This window comes from Zootoca vivipara, chromosome 8 (genome assembly GCF_963506605.1).
Source record: "Zootoca vivipara chromosome 8, rZooViv1.1, whole genome shotgun sequence".
In the NCBI taxonomy this organism is placed as follows: domain Eukaryota; kingdom Metazoa; phylum Chordata; class Lepidosauria; order Squamata; family Lacertidae; genus Zootoca; species Zootoca vivipara.
This window is the reverse complement of record NC_083283.1, coordinates 38,281,622-38,304,343: the sequence shown is the minus strand read 5'-3', so window position 1 is coordinate 38,304,343 and position 22,722 is coordinate 38,281,622. Positions and strand designations below refer to the sequence as shown.

General features: G+C 44.2%; 1 protein-coding gene across 2 annotated transcripts in view; it reads right to left on the bottom strand.

Moving 5' to 3' along the window:
• ATP6V1H (ATPase H+ transporting V1 subunit H) overlaps positions 1–17,512 on the bottom strand; it is a 33,180-nt gene extending 15,668 nt beyond the window's left edge. The window contains exons 1-7 of one of the 2 annotated variants that reach the window (XM_035125427.2): positions 17,359–17,512; positions 10,979–11,102; positions 8,289–8,391; positions 6,901–6,990; positions 3,778–3,891; positions 2,293–2,397; positions 1,324–1,365 (exon numbers count right to left, since the gene is read on the bottom strand). In XM_035125427.2, the coding sequence (XP_034981318.1) occupies positions 1,324–1,365; positions 2,293–2,397; positions 3,778–3,891; positions 6,901–6,990; positions 8,289–8,391; positions 10,979–11,082 (558 nt within the window). In that variant the 5' untranslated portion in view covers positions 11,083–11,102; positions 17,359–17,512. Of the gene's footprint in view, positions 1–1,323; positions 1,366–2,292; positions 2,398–3,777; positions 3,892–6,900; positions 6,991–8,288; positions 8,392–10,978; positions 11,103–17,323 lie in introns of both variants that reach the window. The other variant, XM_035125428.2, reaches the window with a different exon arrangement.
• Between the last annotated feature and the right edge of the window lie 5,210 nt (positions 17,513–22,722).

Genomic DNA, 22,722 nt, shown 5'->3' with positions numbered 1-22,722 from the left:
GTGATTTTTAGCACAACAATGTTCTCTGCAGAGCTCTATTTCCCCTCCAAATTTAGTGTGCCAATGAATAAGAAACACTTGTTTTATTTTTATTTGTTAACTACAGAACTGTCTTCTCCAGATCAAACCTCACAAAAACTTCCTGCAATATCATCAACAACAGAATAGTAACCTGCGAAGGCTAAACAGGTTGGGCGGGGCTAGGGATCACAGGTTGCAGGTGAGCCAAACCTATGCCTGGTTTCATTACTTTAAAAACAACCACTCCACAACTGTGGGGCTGCTCGCTTATCAAAATATAAGCTAAACAAATAAGATCTTCATAAAGGATAAAATATTATTGCGCGTATAGTTTCACCCATTTCAATGCCATCATATCGTAGTAATTGCCCAAATTGCAAAGATGGATAATATTCCTGTGGGATCTGACAGTGCCACATGCTTAGGATCACCCTGAAAACAATCATGCCATAAATCCAGATGTTTCTAGATTATAAATCACATCTGACTGGGGTTGATGGAGTTGGAATCCAGCAACATCTGGGAGGACCACAAGCTCCTCATCCCAGCCATAAATGATCGAGGAGCTGGCTGCAGAGATTTACAAGACAGAGAGATCCTGGGAAGAAACCTCAAACTCAGAAACTAGTTGGATCTGATCTGTTATTCAAAGTCTCCATTGATTTATTGGCCAGAGAGTCAAAGGACCTTGGGAAGCTGAACCCCATTGCCCAGCCTCCCAGGAAGAACATCACGGCATGGGGAAGACCCATCTATTGGTCAGAGATGGAACAGCTGCATGGATCTTTACATATATTCTGCTCCAAGTGCCAGTTGCCTTAGGACTGTAGAACCAAAGAGAAGCATGCTCTGGCCCCACCCATCAGCCAGAAAACTAAGGGCTGTTGAATTGTGAGTTGGTGTGCACGTCCCAGTGAACTCTGAGTTTATGGGTATCACCCATTGTTTGTAAACTGCCTTGAGAGTACAAATCTTCTACATTAATATATTTGGAAAATACATTTCAATCCCGGTTACTGCACGAGCCTTCCTAGCATCAGTGTCCCACAAGAAAGAATACTCTGGGCTGTAGCCAGACAAACAGTGCGATCCTAACGATGTCTATGCAGAAGTAAGTCCTATGCAGTCCACGGGGCACACTCCAAGATATATGGAGTTAGGACTGCAGTTTAAGTTAGTCATGCTTTAGTTCCTTTGAAATCAACGGGGCACGGTAGTCGGGGCCAACATCTCCCACTGATTTGAGTGTAACTAGCCCACTACATCAAGAGAAAGGTTAACAAATTATGCAGAGATACTTACATCTGTTCCAGGATCATTAGCACTACCACTGCTGCGTAGTTTCTAGCATGGAAAGGAGAAAGTTACATTTTGAAGATTCGCAACAAGACAGACCTTATGTACAAATATACACATATAGCCTAATGAGAGAGATACTGTATATACATATATTTATTTTCCTACGCCTGACTGAATTGGAAATAAATTTCCGACCATCCCCTAAATATTGCTCACAAGTGTGGCAGTTAGTCATACATCTGGGGTGACTACTATTCTGCTTCCAAATGGTTGGCCATGGCACATTTGCTCCCACTATCCAAAAGGGGAAATACTTTATTCTCTTTCACCACTTCCCACATTTGACTCAGAGCATAGCCACAAAGTACCAACATTTCAAGCCAAGTAATTAGCATTTTCTGTACATTGCTACGCTTCAGTACATTTAGATATTCTGCACATTTGAAGTATTTAATCCTCTTACATTAATGAACTTGAAAAATGCTTAATTGGCCGAGTGTTTCAATAAAATATGTGTATTTTAAGTAATAGGGAATTTAGCTCCACCAATATATATCTGGTACCACACAAAGCAGCCAAAATATATCCTGCCCCAAGAGCCTGGCCAATGTAATACACAATGTAGGGAAAAGTTCCAATAATTTAGTGTGTACCATACAATTCCCCACTGCAGCTACACACACTACTACTCACAAAAATCAGGTAAGGACATTATTCAGATTTAAATGCATTTACTGATTTGAATTTAAGAGCTCATTGGGGCTTGCACAGGAGAAGTTTGTCGTGGAGCATGAGCTTAAATCATGCTTAAATACAAGTAGTTGAATTTGTAGATCTGCCAAATATACCTGTTTATAAACACTGCAATTTCACCAGATCCTAACCTGGTGCTCTCCAGGTGTTTTGCCGTACAACTATCATCATCCCCAGCTGTTGGCCAAGGGGAGCTGCACTAGATTATAATATAATTACCTGTGAACTAAGCTGGGTCTTAATCCAATTGAAATAATAATTTAAATCGCTGCCTTCCATCAGTTCTCTTCCCCAAGCTGCTAGCTTGGCAATAATTCTGGCTGCCTGAAAGAAAGTGCAGAAAACATAAAGTCAGACACATATTATCATAGATTTTGTAATAACATCATGAACGGGTACAGCAGAGGAGTCCTTGTTCATTGGTAGCACATACACCTTGCATGTAGAACATCCTGCGTTCAACTTCCTGCATCTCAAAGCAGAGATGGGAAAGACTCTTCTGAAACACTACAGAACCACTGGCAATTGTCAAGACAGTACTAAGCTAGGGATGCGGATGGTGCCGTGGTCTAAACCACTGAGCCTCTTGGGCTTGCTGATCAGAAGGTTGGAGGTTCAAATCCTCATGACGGGGTGAGCTCCCATTGCTCCTGACAACCTAGAAGTTTGAAAGCACGCCAGTACAAGTAGATAAATAGGTACTGCTGCGGCGGGAAGGTAAACAGCGTTTCCATGTGCTCTGGTTTCTGCCATGGTGTTCTATTGTGCCAGAAGCAGTTTAGTCATGCTGGCCACATGACCCAGAAAGCTGTCTGTGGACAAACACTGGCTCCCTTGGCCTGAAAGAGATGAGCACTGCCTTTGCCTGGACTTAACCATCCAGGGGTCCTTTACCTTTTACCTTTTTACTAAGCTGGATGGACCAGCTGTCTGACTCTGTATAAGGCAGTTTTCTATGTTCCTAAATATTAATTCCTTTTAAACAGGAGCATTACAATCTAAGAACCTTAGTTGCATCCAAGGAAGAGGGCTGCAGTTCACGAACACTTATGCCATAGTAAATTTGTTAAGAGCCACAAGACTCCTGTGAGAAGACAATCAAATAGCATAACCCCTCTACCACATCATCTCTTTTACTAATCCGGCAGGTTCAAGATCTTTATTGATAATAATATATGGCTACCTTGAAATGTATTTTATTGCTGGCTTTTGATTAGCTAAACATTTGGAGCTTCTTCCCAACCCGAGGAGCAACAGCATGAAAGAGAGGGGCGAAAAGGGGCATTAGAAGAAAAGGCTAGCAGTTTTAAAAGAAAGAAAACCTAGTCATTAGTTTATATTTACGAACTGTCCCATTCTAAATGTTTGGGGAAAGAGAGAGGCTGAGCATTACAGCTAAATCTAATAATGCTCATGTAAAACTAAGTTCTTTACCCTGGTCCTGTTTAAATGGCTTGGTCTCTGAAAAATATTTAGTCAGATAATGCAGGAATACAGCTAAGAATGCCGAAGTTCCTTCCATGGAAAACTTAAAATACCATACTTTAAATAAAGCTGTTGTGCTGTTAATGGACAATTTATATAACCCTTAATTATAAAGTGCTGACAGGACATTGATATTGAAGGTCTAATAAATCTGTCCTAAGTTTTGCAACCAAAGGCCCCCTCTCAAAGCCAGGCTATTGGACTGATCTGAAAGCTTACCATGTGCACAGTGAAAAGATCTTGACGATTCAACATAGGAAGGAAATAGGACCATGCAGTGTTCTTGCCTCGTTTTGCATAGTCAAAGAAAATACTAACACGTTGGTGATTTTCCTGCAAGCAGCATAAATGGAAAGGAAACACAGTTAGAAAACAGATGGAACAGACCCTTGGGGCACTTGGAGGTCAGCTGAGATACTTGATGCTTTATTTTATAAACATAGTTGAAATGGTCTTCTATTCTGTATGGATTGTTTTCACTTGCATATGTACATTGTAAGGGACACGGGTGGTGCTGTGTGTTAAACCACAGAGCCTAGGGCTTGCCAATCAGAAGGTCGGCGGTTCGAATACCCATGCTGGAGTGAGCTCCCGTTGCTCGGTCCCAGCTCCTGCCAACCTAGCAGTTTGAAAGCACGTCAAAGTGCAAGTAGATAAATAGGTACTGCTACAGCGGGAAGGTAAACGGCGTTTCCATGTGCTGCTCTGGTTCGGCAGAAGCGGCTTAGTCATGCTGGCCACATGACCTGGAAGCTGTACGCCAGCTTCCTCGGCCAATAGAGCGAGATGAGCGCCACAACCCCAGAGTCGTCCACAACTGGACCTAATGGTCAGGGGTCCCTTTACCTTTATGTACATTGTATTTTTAAAATAATAATTTTTATTATGTTTTCAATTTTACATTTCAAAATAAGCATTTCACAAACTTTAAAATATTCATTGACTTCCCTTCTTCTCCTTCCATGGTTCATTTTACGTATTATACATTCCTGCATATTTTACTATAACTATTCGAATCAGTTTTCCACTTTTAGATCCATCAAAAATTATTTACTCTGTTGAATTTATCTTAGTGCTGCCAGCATTCTCAGATGTATATAGTTATTTCCCATTTATTCAATAAATGTTTTCCTCTCTTTTTTAATGTGTTCTTCTTACTGTCTTATTCTATGTGTTCTATCTGCAGGTTCTGCATATTTTGTCAACTTAAGTTGCCAGTGCTCTTTGGTTGGGACCTTGCTCACTTTCCATTTTGGGGCTAACAAAACACAGGCCACAGTTGTTGCATACATAAATAACCTTTTCTGACACCTAGCAATTTATGTCTGGGTTATTCCCAACAAACAGGACTAGGGGTGGGGGTTTTTTTGGGGGGGGGGGTAGTTTTAAACATTTTTTCCGATTCATTATAAATCATTTCCCAATATACTTTTACCTTTTTACATGTCTACCACATGTGAAAAAGGTTCCCTCCACTTCTTTACATTTCCAACACGTATCTGATTCTATTTTATAAATCTTAGCCAATCTACTCAGAGTTAAATACCATCTATGAAACATTTTCAAATACTTCTCTTTCAGTGAATAACATGCAGGAAATTTCAGGTTACTTTTCCAAAGTTTCTTCCAGAGATTAAGATCTATATTGTGTCCTATATCTATTGCCCAGTGTGCCACTGAAGCTTTAACAAGCTCATCTTTTCTTTCCCATTCCAATTAAAAAAACCTATACATTTTAGACAGAACTCTTATTTTGTAAGAGTTCTTTTTCAAATTGTGAGCTTTGGTCCAGAAATCCATTCTTTCTATCTATTTTAAACATGTTGTATATCTGGTGATATTGCAACCAATCCATAAGTTGGCTCCTTAAGTTTTCCATTGATTTCATTTTGGGGTTCCCCCCTGTAAAATCCAGCAGTTCCCTGTAAATCACCCATTGTTTGCCCATGCATATGTACATTGTTGTGAAGCTGCTTCACGAACAGACTTCTGTTGAAAAGTGGTCTTTAGAAGCAAACAAAACTAGCTGCTGGAATAGATGGATTGCTGTTTGATTTTGCAAGCCAGTTCTCTCTCTCCCCCCCCCCTTGCTTTGGAGAGGATTCATGCTTCTGGCAGGAGATTTGAGGCCCCTACCTGTTCTGACTCATTATGATTCTTTCACTCTCTGCTTAAACTTTTCAGCTGGTATGCTTGCCCAGAATATCAGCACAATGTGTTAATTTAAAAGTAATTTGGAACAGCAGCCCAAGATCTGCCCGTAAGTGCACTTAAGAGATGCTGCCTGAGCTTGTATAATCACCATGATTCGTGCTAAGCATGTCTTATTTTAAAAATGTAATTGCTACAAATCTAAAATATTAGAACACATTAAGGTAATTTTGCACTATTCAGAACAAAATGTATTGTTAAAAAAATATATCAAGGAGGTCATCCCGCCGATAAAAGATTTGTTGCCAAGCAGACAGAACTGGCTTGTACATGTAAATGGAAATCAAAGAAGTTTAGCATATGTCCAGTGAAAAATGCTTTGCGTATTTCATGCAAAATGTATTTTTCCCACTTCCTTTGTGTGTCACCACCAACCACAGCTTCCCTGAGCACATGTACCACAATGTTTTATTTTTATTTGTATTTACATAATTATCCTGCTACTCCCCTCCTTATAGAGGTAAAAGCAACTAACAGAATTCAAGAAATAGACAGAATTAAAATATTAATCCACATCATGAATATCATAAACAAATAACTACGGACAGCCTAAGAAAAGGCATAAGAGTGTCAACAGACAAACTTTAAACAGCAATAAAATGAAAAGTTACTCCCCTAATATTTGACTGTTCAAGATAAAATGAATAAGTTGGCCCATTATTTATATTTGATTAACAATGATCTTAAACAATTTACGCTATATGCAATGGATAAAGTGCTGTTCTGTAGGATGTAGTCGGGAATGTTAATAAAAATAAATGCATATCTCTGTGGGGTTTTTTTATTTCTGAAAAAGATTAACTGATTCATCTGTTAATGGTTTCGGTCACACTTGTTCCAAGCTGTAAATGCAATCTTACTATCTGTATCAAAGGTACTTTCCACAAAGTACGGAGTGTAAGTAGAACCTAGCAGAGGTTGATCACAGAAAGCTTATTCCACAAGGCATTGCTGCTCAGCCACCGCTGATCATTTCAGCAGATAAAGCACACAAGCTCCACTAAACTCACTAAAGGCCACTTGGTGCATAGTCTCTAGCCTTGCAAACCAATTTAAAGTAGGCAGCAAGCAGAAATAAGATACCCACATACCAACAAGCACTGGAAATGGGGGAGAAACCAATTAACTTACCTGCAGCATATCATCCACCATTGTTAAGATGTACTGAACTGTTTGTTCCTTGGAGATGTGAGTCATGAGGTTTATGAACGTTTTAGCGCACTAGGGAGGAAAGAAGTAATCCAAAGAAAGTTAGAAGTATTCACAAGTGTTTTCATTCTCATTTTCATTTGGCAAGCACAGCCTGTGTGAAGAACACTGAAACAATCCAAAGTTGTTTCATTGGAATAAACCCAAGTATTGGGAAACTCCTCCACAGCCTACAACTATTGCACCGGCTGCATTCATTTAATCAGCAGTCCAAGCAGAATTTGGCAATGGTTTCTTGACTGTTTTCTCTAGAATATAAAGGTAAAGATAAAGGGACCCCTGACCATTAGGTCCAGTCGTGACCGACTCTGGGGTTGCGGCGCTCATCTCATGTTATTGGCCGAGGGAGCCAGCGTAAAGCTTCCAGGTCATGTGGCCAGCATGACAAAGCCGCTTCTGGCGAACCAGAGCAGCACACGGAAACACCGTTTACCTTCCCGCCGGAGCGGTCCCTATTTATCTACTTGCACTTTGATGTGCTTTCGAACTGCTAGGTGGGCAGGAGCTGGGACCAAGCAACGGGAGCTCACCCCGTTGCAGGGATTCAAACCACCACTGCATTAAACCACTGTGTTTAATGTATTCTATTCGGGATAACAGCGGGAAACAGATTAAAATCCGGGGGTTTCCCACGAAAAACGGGAGACTTGGCAGCTATGCAACCAAGATGATCAAGGGTCTGGAAACCAAGGTTTAAGTGGAACAGTTGAGGGAGTTGGGTATGTTTAGCCTGGAAAAGAGGAGACTGAGAGGAGATATGATAGCCATCTTCATATATCTCAAGGCTTTCACATGGCAGAGAGAATAAGCTTGATTTCTTCTGCTCTGGAGGTATGACTTGAACCAATGCCTTCAAGTTAAAAGACAGGAGATTCCAACTAAACATCAGGAAAACTTTCCAACAGTATGAGCTAATTGACCATGGAACAGTCTCCCTCAGGAAGTTGTGGACTTTCCTTCCTTGGAGGTTTTTCAGCAGAGGTTGGATGGCCATCTGCCATGGATGCTTTAGTTGAGATTCCTGCATTGTGGGGGGTTGGACTAGATGATCCTTGGTATCCCTTTCAACTCTACAATTCCAGGATTCTGGCTTGCATTATTTATGCTTCTTGTCATCATACTCAATGATAGATAGTGCGGAAGGCATGCGGTTAATTCACCAGGACATTTTCACAAACAATCTATGAGAAAAGCTGGCACAGAAGCAGAAATATAAATGCCAACCTTTTAAAACCAGAATGCCAAAGACAAAATAACCCCACACATTGGCTGTTCCTATAACAGGAGATTGCCAAGAGATGCTGGATTACCTGGTTGCCTTCATTTTTAATCAATTCTTGTTTCTCTTCTGGGCTCCTTTTCTGCTCCAATCTTTGAATAAATTCACAGTCTTCTGCTGAAATCATCTGCCCTCTAGCAAGGAAAACAAAGATTTAAGGACTTCATGTGCTATCATTGTTTTACTGCTTGTAGATTTAACAGAATATATCCTGCTGTTCAAAAAATAATAATTCCCCAAGGTGCTAATGTAATAATTTCCTACAGTGACTGTTTAGTGAGCACACTTCCCTTTCCAAACATGTTAAATAAATTTGGAGCATATACTGTGTTTAGCCCAAGAGCATGGTTGCTGTCCAAAGACATTATCTTGAGCCAAGGCTAATGGAATTTTTGACTTTTTCCCCTGGAAGCAGTAAACCCCAACTCCATGCCTAATCATAAACTGTTTTTGAAAGGTCTACAGTGGTACCTCTGGTTACAAACTTAATTCGTTCCGGAGATCCATTCTTAAGCCGAAACTGTTCTTATCCCGAGGAGTGCTTTTGCTAATGTGGCCTCTGGCGCGCGATTTCCGTTCGCATCCTGGGGCAAAGCTCACAACCAGGAGCAGCTACTTCCAGGTTAGCAGAGCTCATAACCTGAAGCATTCGTAACCAGAGGTACCACTGTACTTAGTTTCATAAGAACTTAAGAACAGGCCTGTTGGATCAGGCCAAATACTCTTGTACAGTCTACAAGAACAGCATAAAGTTGACCATGTTCTGAGTAAACTGTTTTCAAGTCTTTATACCGTTGGGTCTGATTCGGAAGCTCCCAGCTACTGTAGACTGCAGCAGCCAGATTGCTTTTTACCTTTTCTGGTTAAGAATACTTGACACCATTGTTAAAACAGCTGCAATGGTTGCCCATCTGCTACTAAGCCTGGTTCAAGGTTCATGTATTGATTTACAACTTGGATCCAGGATACCTCAGGGATCTCCTGAAACCTTATATCCCACTTCGATCACCAAGATCATTTACAGGAGCATCTTTGGTCATTCCCTGAGTTCATGAGGCTCATCTGACAACAATGTTTGGATGCAGGCAGCTAGGAGTACATCGTCCACAATGGTCAATTGATGTGTGTTTTTAATTTCTCTTTTGCTCTTAACTTGTTCTTAAATGTTATTGTTTCATTTTATGTTTATACATTGTTGTAAACCACTGTGACATATTTTTATGACACAGTGGTATATAATTTTTTTATAAATAAATAAATGATTCAATGTATTTCTATGCAACATTAACACGTATTAGGTAAACCACAGGAAATCATCTATTGACTGTAAATTTCAATATACTGTACTATTTTAAAGGTAAAGGTAAAGGTGCCCCTGACCATCAGGTCCAGTCGTGTCCGACTCTGGGGTTGCGACGCTCATCTCGCTCTATAGGCCGAGGGAGCCGGCGTTTGTCCGCAGACAGCTTCCGGGTCATGTGGCCAGCATGGCAAAGCTGCTTCTGGCGAACCAGAGCAGCGCACGGAAATGCCGTTTACCTTCCCGCCGGAGCGGTCCCTATTTATCTACTTGCACTCTGATGTGGTTTCGAACTGCTAGGTGGGCAGGAGCTGGGACTGAGCAACGGGAGCTCACCCCGTTGCAGGGATTCAAACCGCCGACCTTCTGATCAGCAAGCCCTAGACTCTGTGGTTTAACCCACAGTGCCACCTGGGTCCCTTACTGTACTATTTTACCTTCCCTTAAATTTAGAGTTAATTAGTGCACTGCTTAAGCAAGATCATCAAGCCCAAAGAAAAAACCTTATTAAAAAATATTTTTGAATTCCAAGATAATATTCATTCCTACCATTTCAGAATAGTAACTAATCCTGGGCACTGGCGCCAATAAATAAATAAATAAAAATTCTTAAACAGCCGTGCTACATCTTTCGGTTCCCCAACACCCTGACAACTTTCCAATGACAGACCGACATAATTCCAAGGCCATGAGGAACAGCTTCTGCTGATTAGGGATAAAGAACAGGTCCTAAGTGATGTTATTCATTAAAAAAAGAAAAAGCCCTCTTGCAGTCAGTCAGTGACACAGTAGCTTATGATTAAGTTTTCCTTTTAATTATAGATTTTCCCTGGCAAATATTAGGTGTTTGCTTTCCTGTGGATTTCTCTGGTATTGCTTGTGAATTAATGAATCAAAGTGGGGGGGGGGGGGTTGTAAGTGAATGTGGCCACAACTATTTAGACATTCCAGCCCACCCTTTAACCTGGCATTGTTCTTTTGAGAAGGTTAAATTTTTCTTTGTGAACTCTATTTATCTCTTCTAGAAACCAACATGCACTTATGAGCAATGGAGCTCTGGGAGGCTTTTTTGTGTGTAGTTAATTATGTAGTTAAATAGCAGAAAGCAATCTTAAGAATAGTGGAATTCCTCAACAAATTGGCATTTTAAAACCTGGATTTTGCCAGACTTCTGAAAAGGTTTACGAAAATTGTTACAGTAGGAAAAAAATGTTTCTTTCAATCATATCCATCCATGGAACCCTACCCTTATTTGTTTTAACGAAATATCATTTCTGATAATAACAGTTAATTTTCACTAACACATTATTTTTCCAGTTCTCCTAACAGCATGCAAGACCTTCCATGAGCATAAAAACTGTAACTCGTTTAGAAGCCTAGAGATATATGCTCCTTCTGAGAACCTAAGAATTTTAACTTACTGGAGATATGACTGCCAATTCACTTTGTTGGCCCGAACCTCGGCAGCTTTGGCAGCAATGATATTGGTGGGAACAGCAGCATCTACAGCACCCCGGATATCCATTTTTATCTCAATGTCAAAACCTGTTAAGAAAGTAAAGACTGCTATCAGTTTTCATTGAACAATGTGATTTCAAGAGTTCGAAATTGTATTTATAAAGCTGCTAAACCTACGAGAAGTGACTATAGTTCATCCAAAAGTTTAAACCCCACTGACTTCAAAAAAGAATTAAGCATGTACTTAACTTTTTAACACTGAAATTAATGAGGCTTACAAGTCTGTACATTCCACAGGACTGTTCCAGGTGCAGGGATTTGCATACCTTATTATTTGCTTATTTTCTACAGTCGCTCAGTGAAGCCAATTCTGCATACACCTCAATTTTCCAGAAATTATGTATTATGCTATCCTGACTGTACAATGATTTTGAATCAAGCATCCTCTAACAATTTTTTTAAAAAAGTCTAAGCCCCACATAGTTGCAGAAGTATTACAGTAATATATACAACATGGTAAGCTCTGAAAAGAGTTCCATGCAATACATAAAGCAGTTTTGAATAAAACGGAACTATAGCCCAAACCTAATAATAACAACAACAACAACAACAATAATAATAATAATAATAATAATAATAATAATAATAATAATTTATTACTTATACCCCACCCATCTGGCTGGGTTTCCCCAGCCACTCTGGGCGGCTTCCAACAGAAACATTAAAATACACTAATTTCTTAAACATTAAAAGCCTCCCTAAACAGGGCTGCCTTCAGATGTCTTCTAAAAATCTGGTAGCTGTTTTCCTTTTTGACATCTGATGGGTGGGCGTTCCACAGGGCAGGCGCCACCACTGAGAAGGCCCTCTGCCTGGTTCCCTGCACCTTGGCTTCTCGCAATGAGGGAACCGCCAGAAGGCCCTCAGAGCTGGACCTCAGTGTCCAGACAGAACGATGGGGGTGGAGACGCTCCTTTAGGTATACTGGACCGAGGCCGTTTAGGGCTTTAAAGGTCAGCACCAACACTTTGAACTGTGCTCGGAAATGTACTGGGAGCCAATGTAGATCTTTCAAGACCGGGTGTTATGTGGTCTCGGCGGCCGCTCCCAGTCACCACTCTAGCTGCCGCATTCTGGATTAGTTGTAGTTTCCGGGTCACCTTAAAAGGTAGCCCCACGTAGAGCGCATTGCAGTAGTCCAAGCGGGAGATAACCAGAGCATGCACCACTCTGGCAAGACAATGTGCAGGCAGGCAGGGTCTCAGCCTGCATACCAGGTGGAGCTGATAGACAGCTGCCCTGGACACAGAATTGACCTGTGCCTCCATGGACAGCTGTGAGTCCAGAATGACTCCCAGGCTGCGCACCTGGTCCTACAGGGGCACAGTTACCCCATTCAGGACCAGGGAGTCCTCCACACCTGCCCGTCTCCTGTCCCCCACAAACAGTACTTCTGTCTTGTCGGGATTCAACCTCAATCTGTTAGCCGCCATCCATCCTCCAACCGCCTCCAAGCACTCACATAGGACCTTCACCGCCTTCACTGGTTCTAATTTGAAAGAGAGGTAGAGCTGGGTATCATCCGCATACTGATGAACACCCAGCCCAAACCCCCTGATGATCTCTCCCAGCGGCTACATGTAGATGTTAAAAAGCATGGGGGAGAGGACAGAACCCTGAGGCACCCCACAAGTGAGAGCCCAGGGGTCCGAACACTCATCCCCCACCACCACTTTCTGAACACGGCCCAGGAGGAAGGAGCGGAACCACTGTATGACAGTGCCCCCAGCTCCCAACCCCTCTAGACGGTCCAGAAGGATGTTATGGTCGATGGTGAGAGATCCAGCAGAACTAGGAAACAGCTCTCACCTTTGTCCCTAGCCCGCCGGAGATCATCAACCAGTACGACCAAGGCAGTTTCAGTCCCATGATGAGGCCTGAATCCTGACTGGAGGGGATCCAAATGGTCCGCTTCTTCCAGGCGTGCCTGGAGTTGTTCAGCAACCACCCGCTCAATCACCTTGCCCAAGAATGGAAGATTTGAGACTGGGCGATAGTTGGCCATATCGGCCACATCTGAAGATGGTTTTTTAAGAAGCAGTTTAATAACCGCCTCTTTCAGCAGGTCTGGAAAGGCTACCTCACAGAGAGAAGCATTCACCAACCCGCAAAGCCCATCGCCCAGCCCTTCCCGGCTAGCTTTTATTAGCCAGGATGGGCAAGGGTCAAGGAGACAGGTGGTTGGTTTCACTCGTCCAAGCAGCCTGTCCACATCCTCGGAGGTAACAGATTGAAATTGATCCCACACAACTGGACTAGACAGGGCTCCAGCACTCTCCCGCCCCAGCCCTGCTCCCACGGTGGAGTCTACCTCTTCCCAAAGCTGAGCGACTTTATCTGCAAAAAACTTTGCAAAATCGTTGCAGGAGATCATGCAGCCTGTACTGGGCCCCGATGGAGCAGGTGGTTCCACTAAACTGCGAACCACCTGAAAAAGTCTCCTGCTGCTGTTTTCTGCAGTTGCAACAGAGGCGGTGAAGAAAGGCACTTCTTTAGTTTCACTTTTACTTAGTGTCAGATCACCAACATCCACAGAGGTAAACACCAGGTCCAAGGCATGTCCGCGGCTATGAGTTGGGCCAGACTTATTCAGGGACAGCCCCATGGAGGCCATGCTTTCCACGAAGTCCCGAGAGGCCCCTTGTAAGGTCTTGTCGGCATGGATATTAAAATCCCCTAGGACAACCAAACTAGGTGTCTCCAGGAGAACGTCCGCCACGACCTGAAGCAGCTTGGGCAGGGAATCCTTGGTGCAGTGAGGAGGTCGGTACACCAAAAGGAATCCTGTACTGCCCCTATTGCCCAACTTCCAGAACATGCACTCAGAAAACTCTGTCTTACCAATAGGACGCCTGGTGCAAACTAATGACTTCCTAAAAATCACTGCAACCCCACCTCCCCGCCCACAAGGCCTGGGTTGCTGTGCATAAGAGAAACCTGGTGGACAAGCAGCAGCTAAAACAGGCCCATCTGCTTCATCCAACCAAGTCTCTGTCACACATGCCAGGTCAAGTCCTCCATCCACGATCAAGTCATGGATGGCAGTGGTCTTATGAATCATTGACCTGGCATTGCACAGCAGTACCTTCAGGTTGTGTGGGTATCCCTTGCCGATTCCAGTATCCATCCGGTGAAGACCAGACCCGGAGGCAGGAATAGTCCTCAAACAAGACTAAGCCTGCCTCCTCGGTAATGACATGGTCTGGTCTTAGCGTAACTCCTCCTCCTACCCGTGATCACTGAGATCGGTTGTCCCAGTGCCACCACCCCTGTGGAACCTGCCCCAGCCATTTTATTGGCTGGGACCCACTCCCAGGCAGCCCTGACCCCTCCCCCAAAGAACAAATTAAAACCTCTATAAAACACACAAAAAACACAATAAAACAATACTAACCAAGAAACAAAAATTACAGAAGTAACAAAATTAAACAACTTAGGCTGTTTTTGGGCAATCCACATAACTTCCCTTACCTGTATGATATAGGAGGCGGCAGGCAGGGTCCACCCCTTCCCACAACAAGGCATTAATCCCCTCCCTGGCCCAGCCAGCTGTCCCCTCTCTGCTAGTTTTTTTAGCAGCCGGGATGGGGGGGGCAGGGGTTCAGAGTACAAGCAGGCGTTCTGACCAATCCAAGCACCTTGTCAATGCCCTCAAGCCTTACCAACTGAAAGTCATCCAAAACAATAGCACTAGACAGTGTTCTGGACACCCCTTGGGGGTTATCTGCTGTAATAGTGGAGTCAAGATCCCAGTGGATGCAAGCGATGCTTTGCAAATAAGTCATAGCAAGCTACCATCAGTTCTATCACCTCCTTTGGGCCAGACTGTAAAAGGCCCTGCACAACCAGAAAAAGCTCTGATGGACAGCACAATGAGGATGCAATGGAAAGCCTAAATCTCAACAGGAAGTGATCTGACCTGACAAGGAAGTGGTGTCAATATCACTCACTTTCAGATCACCTTCTTCCTGCTCAGCCAAGAAAACAGGGATCAGAGTGTGACCTGCCACAAGTGTTGGGACAGCCCCATGGTTGTCATGGCAGCCATGAAGTCCTGATCCACCCCAGAGCTGACAGCTTCAACATGGATGTTCAAGCCCCCCAACAGCAGCAATCTGGGTGTCCTCAGCACCACCTCCAAGATCAGTTCTATCAGTTCAGACAGGGAGACTGATGGGCAGCGAGACAGACAGTAAACCAGCAGAATCCCTAATCTCAATGTCAGGATTCTCTCTCTCTCTCTCTCTCTCTCTCTCTCTCTCTCACACACACACACACACACACACACAACTCGACAGAGAGCCTGGAGAGAAAGAGTGTTCTCGCTTCTCACATTCTATCAGCTCTGGCTCAGGGCAATTCCCCACCCACAAGAGGTAGCAGCAACTTTGTGGTTCTTAGAAAAGTTTGTTCACCTCCCTATCTCTTGAACTATTTTTCCAACCAAGCTAAAACAATTAATTCAAAAAATCCTTCCCAGTGGGTTATGGCTCCTCTGGTGCTGGCTATTTTTTATTATTGTATTAGGATGGGGTGGGGCTTATCACACTTTTATATTTACTATGATAGTTGGACCCAAGTGCTAATTCATTTTAGAAAAGTAGTAAGTAAATAAATATCAACACCACAAGAAAAAATGTGAAGAATGCCCTTTCATTTATCATAAACTATTCAGTGTTATGTAACATGGCCATTGTTCCAAAAAGGATCTGCACATTTGAGATTGTAGATTTGCTGCCAAATAAGGTTCAGGCATAGCTCTCAAGTTTTCCATTTTCTCGCGAGGAAGCCTATTCAGCATAAGGAAATTTCCCTTTAAAAACGGGAGAACTTGACAGCTATGGGTTCAGGCTGCTAACAAAACTCAGTTTAATTTCTGAGACAAACAGTTTCTGGTTCAAGCAGCAAGTAATTTTGCCCAGCAGCTAAGGATTAACTTGAATTCTACTTCCTGTGACCTATAACCAATATCACTTCCCCTTTCAAGCTAAGGGGTAACTTTTCGATTTTTTCAATCCTATACATACTTTCTAGTTGTAAGCACATGTTCAATGATGAACAAGATTGCACTGCACAAACAAGATTGCACTGCACATCATCCTAAAGTGATACTTTTTTCTTTTTTTAAAGAATGGAAGTACTGTATACTGTAGTTTGAATACCAGAATGAATGACCTTCACCACTTCTGCTTTCTACTTTCTTAGGGGGTGTCTGGCCTAGTCAAACTCTGATGCCAAAACAAGCTGCCTGGGTTTTTAATGCATTAAATCATTGTTAGGACAGAACTCTCCATAAACACCAGATAACTCAGCCTGACTGAACCTGTTCAAACTTCACCAGGACCATTTGCCTACACACAAAAACCATATAAACTGTTCCTCCCTTCCACTGGAAACATGCAATGACTGTTATTGAATGAAACATCTCCTTCTGCCCTCTGTGTTAGTGTCAACAAGATCAAGTCTTACCTCGGATGAAGGCAGTTGAACAACCATTTTTCATTCTAGCATATAACCCAAGTTCACCTATATGTACTCCAAAAGTCATTAGCAGTACCAAGATAGTGGTTTGATTACAAGGAGCACAAACATTTAACAAAGTGGTGAGAGAAAACCTACTGGTTCAGTAAGCTCAAGGACAGCAAGATTCAGAAAAACAAAGCTCTTATAGAAAGACTGAAATAACCAGACAATTCCCATCCCAAGATAAGAGTGGCCCTTTGCTGTTTTTCTTTTTTTTTAATATGCACAGCCGTATCTCCACCTTGCCACTTATTTTAGCCAGCTAGGCCTATCTGCACCACTTATAGAACATCTAGCCCAATAGCTGAGAATGCAGCAGGGCAATCAAATTCATGGATGCCAAGACTAGCAACGGCTGGGATTGGCCACAACAGCAAAGGGGTTAAAAAGCCAGAACCTCAGTAATGCCTCCCAAGTACCAGAGCCTGGAGATAATAGAGAAAAACCCTGCTCTGCTTGTGACCTTCCCTGCGGCATCGAGATAATCACTCGCCGCTTAAACAGATGCTGGACTACGTAGGAATTCGCAAGACCTTTCCTAGCTGAGAGCATTTTGCGGGCAGCGGGTACGTGGGTAGCCCGGGAGGAGAGAACGGGGTTCCAGCTGAGTCTCCGGGGCAGCGCGCAGCCTCCTTGCCAGCGATGCTCGCCAGAAGGCAAGCGGGCGCACCGCCTGTCCCTTCCCGGTGCCCACCAGCCCCACCCCAATGTTTTCCGCTCCAGACCTTGTCCCGTTCCCAGGGCTGCAGGCCTCAGTTACCTCCTTCGCTTCGTAGGCCGGCAATGAAGTCCCCGGAATCCGCAGCGGCAACGAGTGATCCGGACTCAGCAGCTAAGCAGAAGAGGAACAGCCGAGCCTCACGGTCATGTGACCGCGTTCAGCTGACAACAACAGCGGCCGAGATAGGACGACGCTACGGGTCCCCCGAAGGCTCCGTTCGCGAAGCGGGAAATGTTAGCCAAAAAAAAGGAGGCGGGGGACGCAGGGAGGGCGAGCGTGATGAGCCGGAACGTTAGAACGCTGTGTAGACGCAACTTTTATTTTCAGCGTCACAGAACGCTTTTCTTTTTATTTTCTATCGTTATTGGAGGGTTAATGGGAGAGTTTTAAGAGAGCATTTGCAGGCAGCTGTGATAAAACAATCATATAGCCTGGTGGTCCGTGGCAAGTTTAATAACACAATGACCCCAATGCACTTGCTCTCCCCGCAGCGCGCGCACGTACACATAGAACTTTGATCATCTGCACAAGTTCCAGCTTGTCCATATCCTTCTTAAATTGTGGTGCCCAGAACTGGATACAGCATTGCAGTGTGGGCTAACCAAGGCAGAAGAGTGGTACTGTTACTTCCCTTGATCTGGACACTATACTTCTGTTGATGCAGCCTAGAAGAACATTCATTCATGAGAAGAGAAGACTCCCTGGAAAAGACCCTGATGTTGGGAAAGATTGAGAGCACAAGGAGAAGGGGACGACAGAGGACAAAATGGTTGGACAGTGTTCTCGAAGCTACGAACATGAGTCTGACCAAACAGCGGGAGGCAGTGGAAGGCAGGAGTGCCTGGCGTGCTCTGGTCCATGGGGTCACGAAGAGTCGGACACGACTAAACAAGTAAACAACAGAAGAACATTAGCTTATTTTGCTGTTGCTGCATCACTGTTGACTCATGTTCATCTTGTGGTCTATTAAGACCCCTAGATCCTGTTCATGTGTACCACTGACAAGCCAGGGGTCCCCCATCTTATATTTGTGCAGCTGCTTAAAACCTGACATTTTTCCCTAGTGAAATTCATTTTGTTTGTTTGGGTCCAGTTCTCCAATATGTTAAGGTCATCTTGAATCCCAATTCTGTCTTCTGCGGCATTAGCTACTCCCATTTTGCAAATTTGATGGGCACCCTCTAAATTCCTTCTTCTAAGTCATTTATAAAGATGTTGAACAATAGCAGGTATCTCACTTGTCACTTTTTTTCCAGGATGACAAGAAACCCTCAGTGAGTGGGTTTTGGTCAGTCAACCAGCTAAAAATCCACCTAACAGTTACATTGTTCAGACCACATTTTACCCTTCTCTGCAAGAAGATCACGGGGGACTTTGTCAAAAAGCCTTACTGAAATCAAGATACACTACATCCCCAGCATTCCCCTGATTCACCAAGATTGTAATTTTATCAAAAAAGAAATGAGATTTGTCTGGCATGACTTGTTTTTGAGAAACCCATGCTGGGTTGTAGTAATCACAGCATCCTTTTCTGAGTGCTCATATACAGATCTGTTCTAGGACCTTTCCTGGTATTGACATCAAGCTAACTGGTTGGTAGTTACTTGGATCTTCTTTTTTCCCCTTTTTGAAGATGGGGACAACATTTACCTGCCTCCAAACTGCTGGGACCTCACCTGTTCTCAAAGAATTCTCAAAGGTTATAGACCAGGGGTCAGCAACCTTTTTCATCCGTGGGCCAGCCCACCGTCCCTCAGACCATGTGGTGGGCCTGAACAACGAATTCCTATGCCCCACAAATAACCCAGAGATGCATTTTAAATAAAAGCACACATTCTACTCATGCGTACCCTTGTGTTCCCCCAGAAAAAAGCACTGACTAAAGGAGTTTGCAGCATGGGCGTAGGCAGGGGGGCAGGAGGGGGCAGCTGCCCCCCCCCTAGAAGCAAAAAAATTAATGTATTTTACAGACCATAACCAGCACTTTTCCCCTCCAAAAACTGAAGTGGAAAGGGCTTTGCTTTAGCAAGAGCAGCTAAGTCTCCGCTTGCTGGGGGGGGGACGACACAGCAGTAACAAAAACACATCAAATAAATAAAGCAAAGTGGCTACCAGTAGTTAAGCAGTTAAGACAATGGAGCATATATCCCCAGGCAAGATTCGATAGCTGACCATTTCACCCTATTGTTCTTAAATGGGAGTTGTTAATGAGCATTCAGGAGCATTAAGAGTTCTATTGGCGATTTAATGAGGGTGCAGACTCAGAGGATTCAATTTGACTAAGGTGGCTCTGCAAGGCTAAAAAGAAGTGAATAAGAAAGGGGGGAGGCTGTAGCTTTGACAGACACAGTGATGTTTATAAAAAGCATTGGTGTTCCAGTCTGCCCCTCCTCCTGCATCTGTATACTGTAAATCAGGGGTGGCCACCTCCCAAGAGACTCTGATCTACTCAGAGGTTAAAACTGGGGGTGATCTACCCCCTTTTGGGGGGTTCAGGTCAAAGCTGCTGAGTTTTTTTTAAAGGAAGGGAAGCCCTGTTTTTTGGGGTTTAGGTCAAACTTGTTGAGCTTCTTTTAGGAGGGAGGGAGGCCCATTTTTGTTTAGGGCTTCAGGTCATAGTTCAACTTTTTTGAGGGAGGAGGAAAATTTTGGGTGAGCTTTTTTTAGGGGTGCCAGTGACCTACCAGTGATCTACCACAGACATCCAGTGATCTACTGGTAGATCACAATCTACCTGTTGGACGTGCCTGCTGTAAATCAAGCAGAGAGAAAGCTGCTTACAAGGCTCCTGTACATGCAGAGTTCCAGCATCACAGCGTCACCCAGAGGCACCCACAAATATGAGTTATCCCTCTCTCTATTTCTTCCTTCCTTCCCTCCCTCTTCCATCCTTAATAAAATACGGGGGGGGCAGATAAGCCCCACATAGAAAGCCCATCAACATGGGGGGATGACTCTTTCAAATACGGTATTTACCAGTAATTGGGGGGGGGGAGAGAGGCACCTAGGCCTCTAGGAGTTGGCTGCTATGCCTAGGAGTAGGACAATTCAAGAAAGCAGAACGATGCATATGGTATGGTAATATATCAATAGAATCGTAGAATTGTAGTCGGAAGGGACCACAAGAGTCATCTAGTCCAACCCCCTGCAATGCAGGAATTTTTTCCTAAGCTGGGGCTTGAACCATGGTTGAAATATGCTGATATGCAGCAACGCCTCGGAGCCGTTGTGGCTGCGGCCATGCCTTGCCTCGCCCTCGCCCGCCCTGCCACCCCCTCTCGCCTGCCCGACCCTCCCGTCCTCTTGCTGCAGAGTTCCAGCATCACAGCGTCATCCAGAGATACCCACAAATATGAGTTATCTCTCTCTCTATTTCTTCCTTCCTTCCCTCCCTCTTCCATCCTTAATAAAATACGGGGGGAGGCAGATAAGCCCCAAATAGAAAGCCCATCAACATGGGGGGATGACTCTTTCAAATACGGTATTTACCAGTAATTGGGGGGGGGGAGAGGCACCTAGGCCTCTAGGAGTTGGCTGCTATGCCTAGGAGTAGGACAATTCAAGAAAGCAGAACGATGCATATGGTATGGTAATATATCAATAGAATCGTAGAATTGTAGTCGGAAGGGACCACAAGGGTCATCTAGTCCAACCTGCTGCAATGCAGGATTTTTTTCCTAAGGTGGGGCTTGAACCATGGTTGAAATATTATGCTGATATGCAGCAACACCTCGGAGCCGTCGTGGCTGCGGCCATGCCTTGCCCCTGTTGGGATCCACAGAATGCTGTGTGAAATAGTAAGTCTGCAGGCCTGAGTGTACTAGTAAAGTGAAACTGGCTGATGCAATACTTTCTGTAGAAGTGCTGGGTCAGAATGACTCAGCAGTAATGTGCTGTCAGTTGATTGGTTGTCAGTGGTTTAAAAGGGAAACCTATCCAGCAATGTTGGTGGTGGTGTTGTAGAAGGGTGTGGTCAGTGAGAGGTTTAGAGAGTGTATGAACTGCTTGTGTATCAACTGCCTGTAGATATTTGTATATAGCTCACAATAAATATACTGCACTAAAGAAACTGGAACTCTTAACATCTCTGCTAAAGCGCCGTGAAGAAATTCGCGACAGGGTTATGGGCCCAGCACGCTTCCGCTGCGCAAGAGTCCAGGTAGCAGTTGTCTAGCCGTGAGGAGCTGGAGGTGAGCTGCAGGTATGGAGCAGTCCAGAGCTGGCGTGTTGCTAGAGAAGCTGACGGCCACAAACTACAGCGTCTGGTCGGTCCGCATGCAACACTTCCTCAAGCGTGAGGGTTTGTGGAAGGTGGTGGAAACTACGCCACAGGCCCCTGAGGAGGATTGGGACGATGATGAGAAGCTGGCACAAGCGGTGGCCGAGCTAGAAAAGGATGAGAGAGCACTGTCTACTATTGTTCTTGGAGTGGACGATAGCCAGCTTGTCTACGTAACAGATAAGGTGACGGCGAAGGAGGCGTGGGATGCACTCAGGGCTGTCCATGTGCGTGAGATAGCTGGTTCACTGATAACGCTGACCAGGAGAATGTACCGGTGTCGGAAGAAACCGGGCGACTCTCTGGTAAACCACCTAAAGTTCCTAACAGGCTGTTTCCAGGAGCTAGCCTTAAGAGGGAAGCCAGTGGGGGAAGAGGACAAAGTTTTCATAGTCCTGAGTTCCCTTGATGACAGCTATGATATGCTGGTCACTTCTCTCGAGTCGGTGGAGGCTGATAAGCTGACCCTGGAATACATCACCGGGCGGTTGTATGCAGAGGAGGACAGGCGTGCCGAGCGAAAGATGACCTCAGCCCAGCTGTTGGAGCATCCCAGAGGGAACAACAGCCGGGAGGAGCAGAGGTGCCAGCAGCCAGAGAATGAGCCAGGAGGAGCTGCTGCAGCCCAGCCGGTAGTCAACAAAGTAAAAAGGTGTTTTTGCTGCAAGTCCAGTGGACATCTGCTTCGGGACTGCCCGAAAAAACACCAAAAACAGCAGAAGCACTGGAGGCAGCAGAGAGAGTCTACCGCCTGGGTGTCTGCAGATGGTCAAGAAAATGAAGAGCTGTGGGTTCTGGACAGTGGAGCTTCTCAAACTTTTTGTAAAAGAAAAGCATTGCTGACTGATGCTAGGGCTTCAAACAAAAAACATGTAAGTCTTGCTACAGGCCAGAAAGCTAATGTGGTTTGTGAGGGGGAAGGTTGTGTTCCCACAACTGGGACACACATTCAGGAATGTGTTGTGTGTGCCTAGTTTGCAAAACAATCTCCTAAGCATTCCTGACTTGGCAAAAGCAGGCTTTGAAGTAAACTTTGTGGGAGACCAGTGCCAGATAAAGAAAAATGGGGCAGTGTTGGCAAATGCTGACCTTAGAACTAATATGTATGTATTACGGAGTGAGTC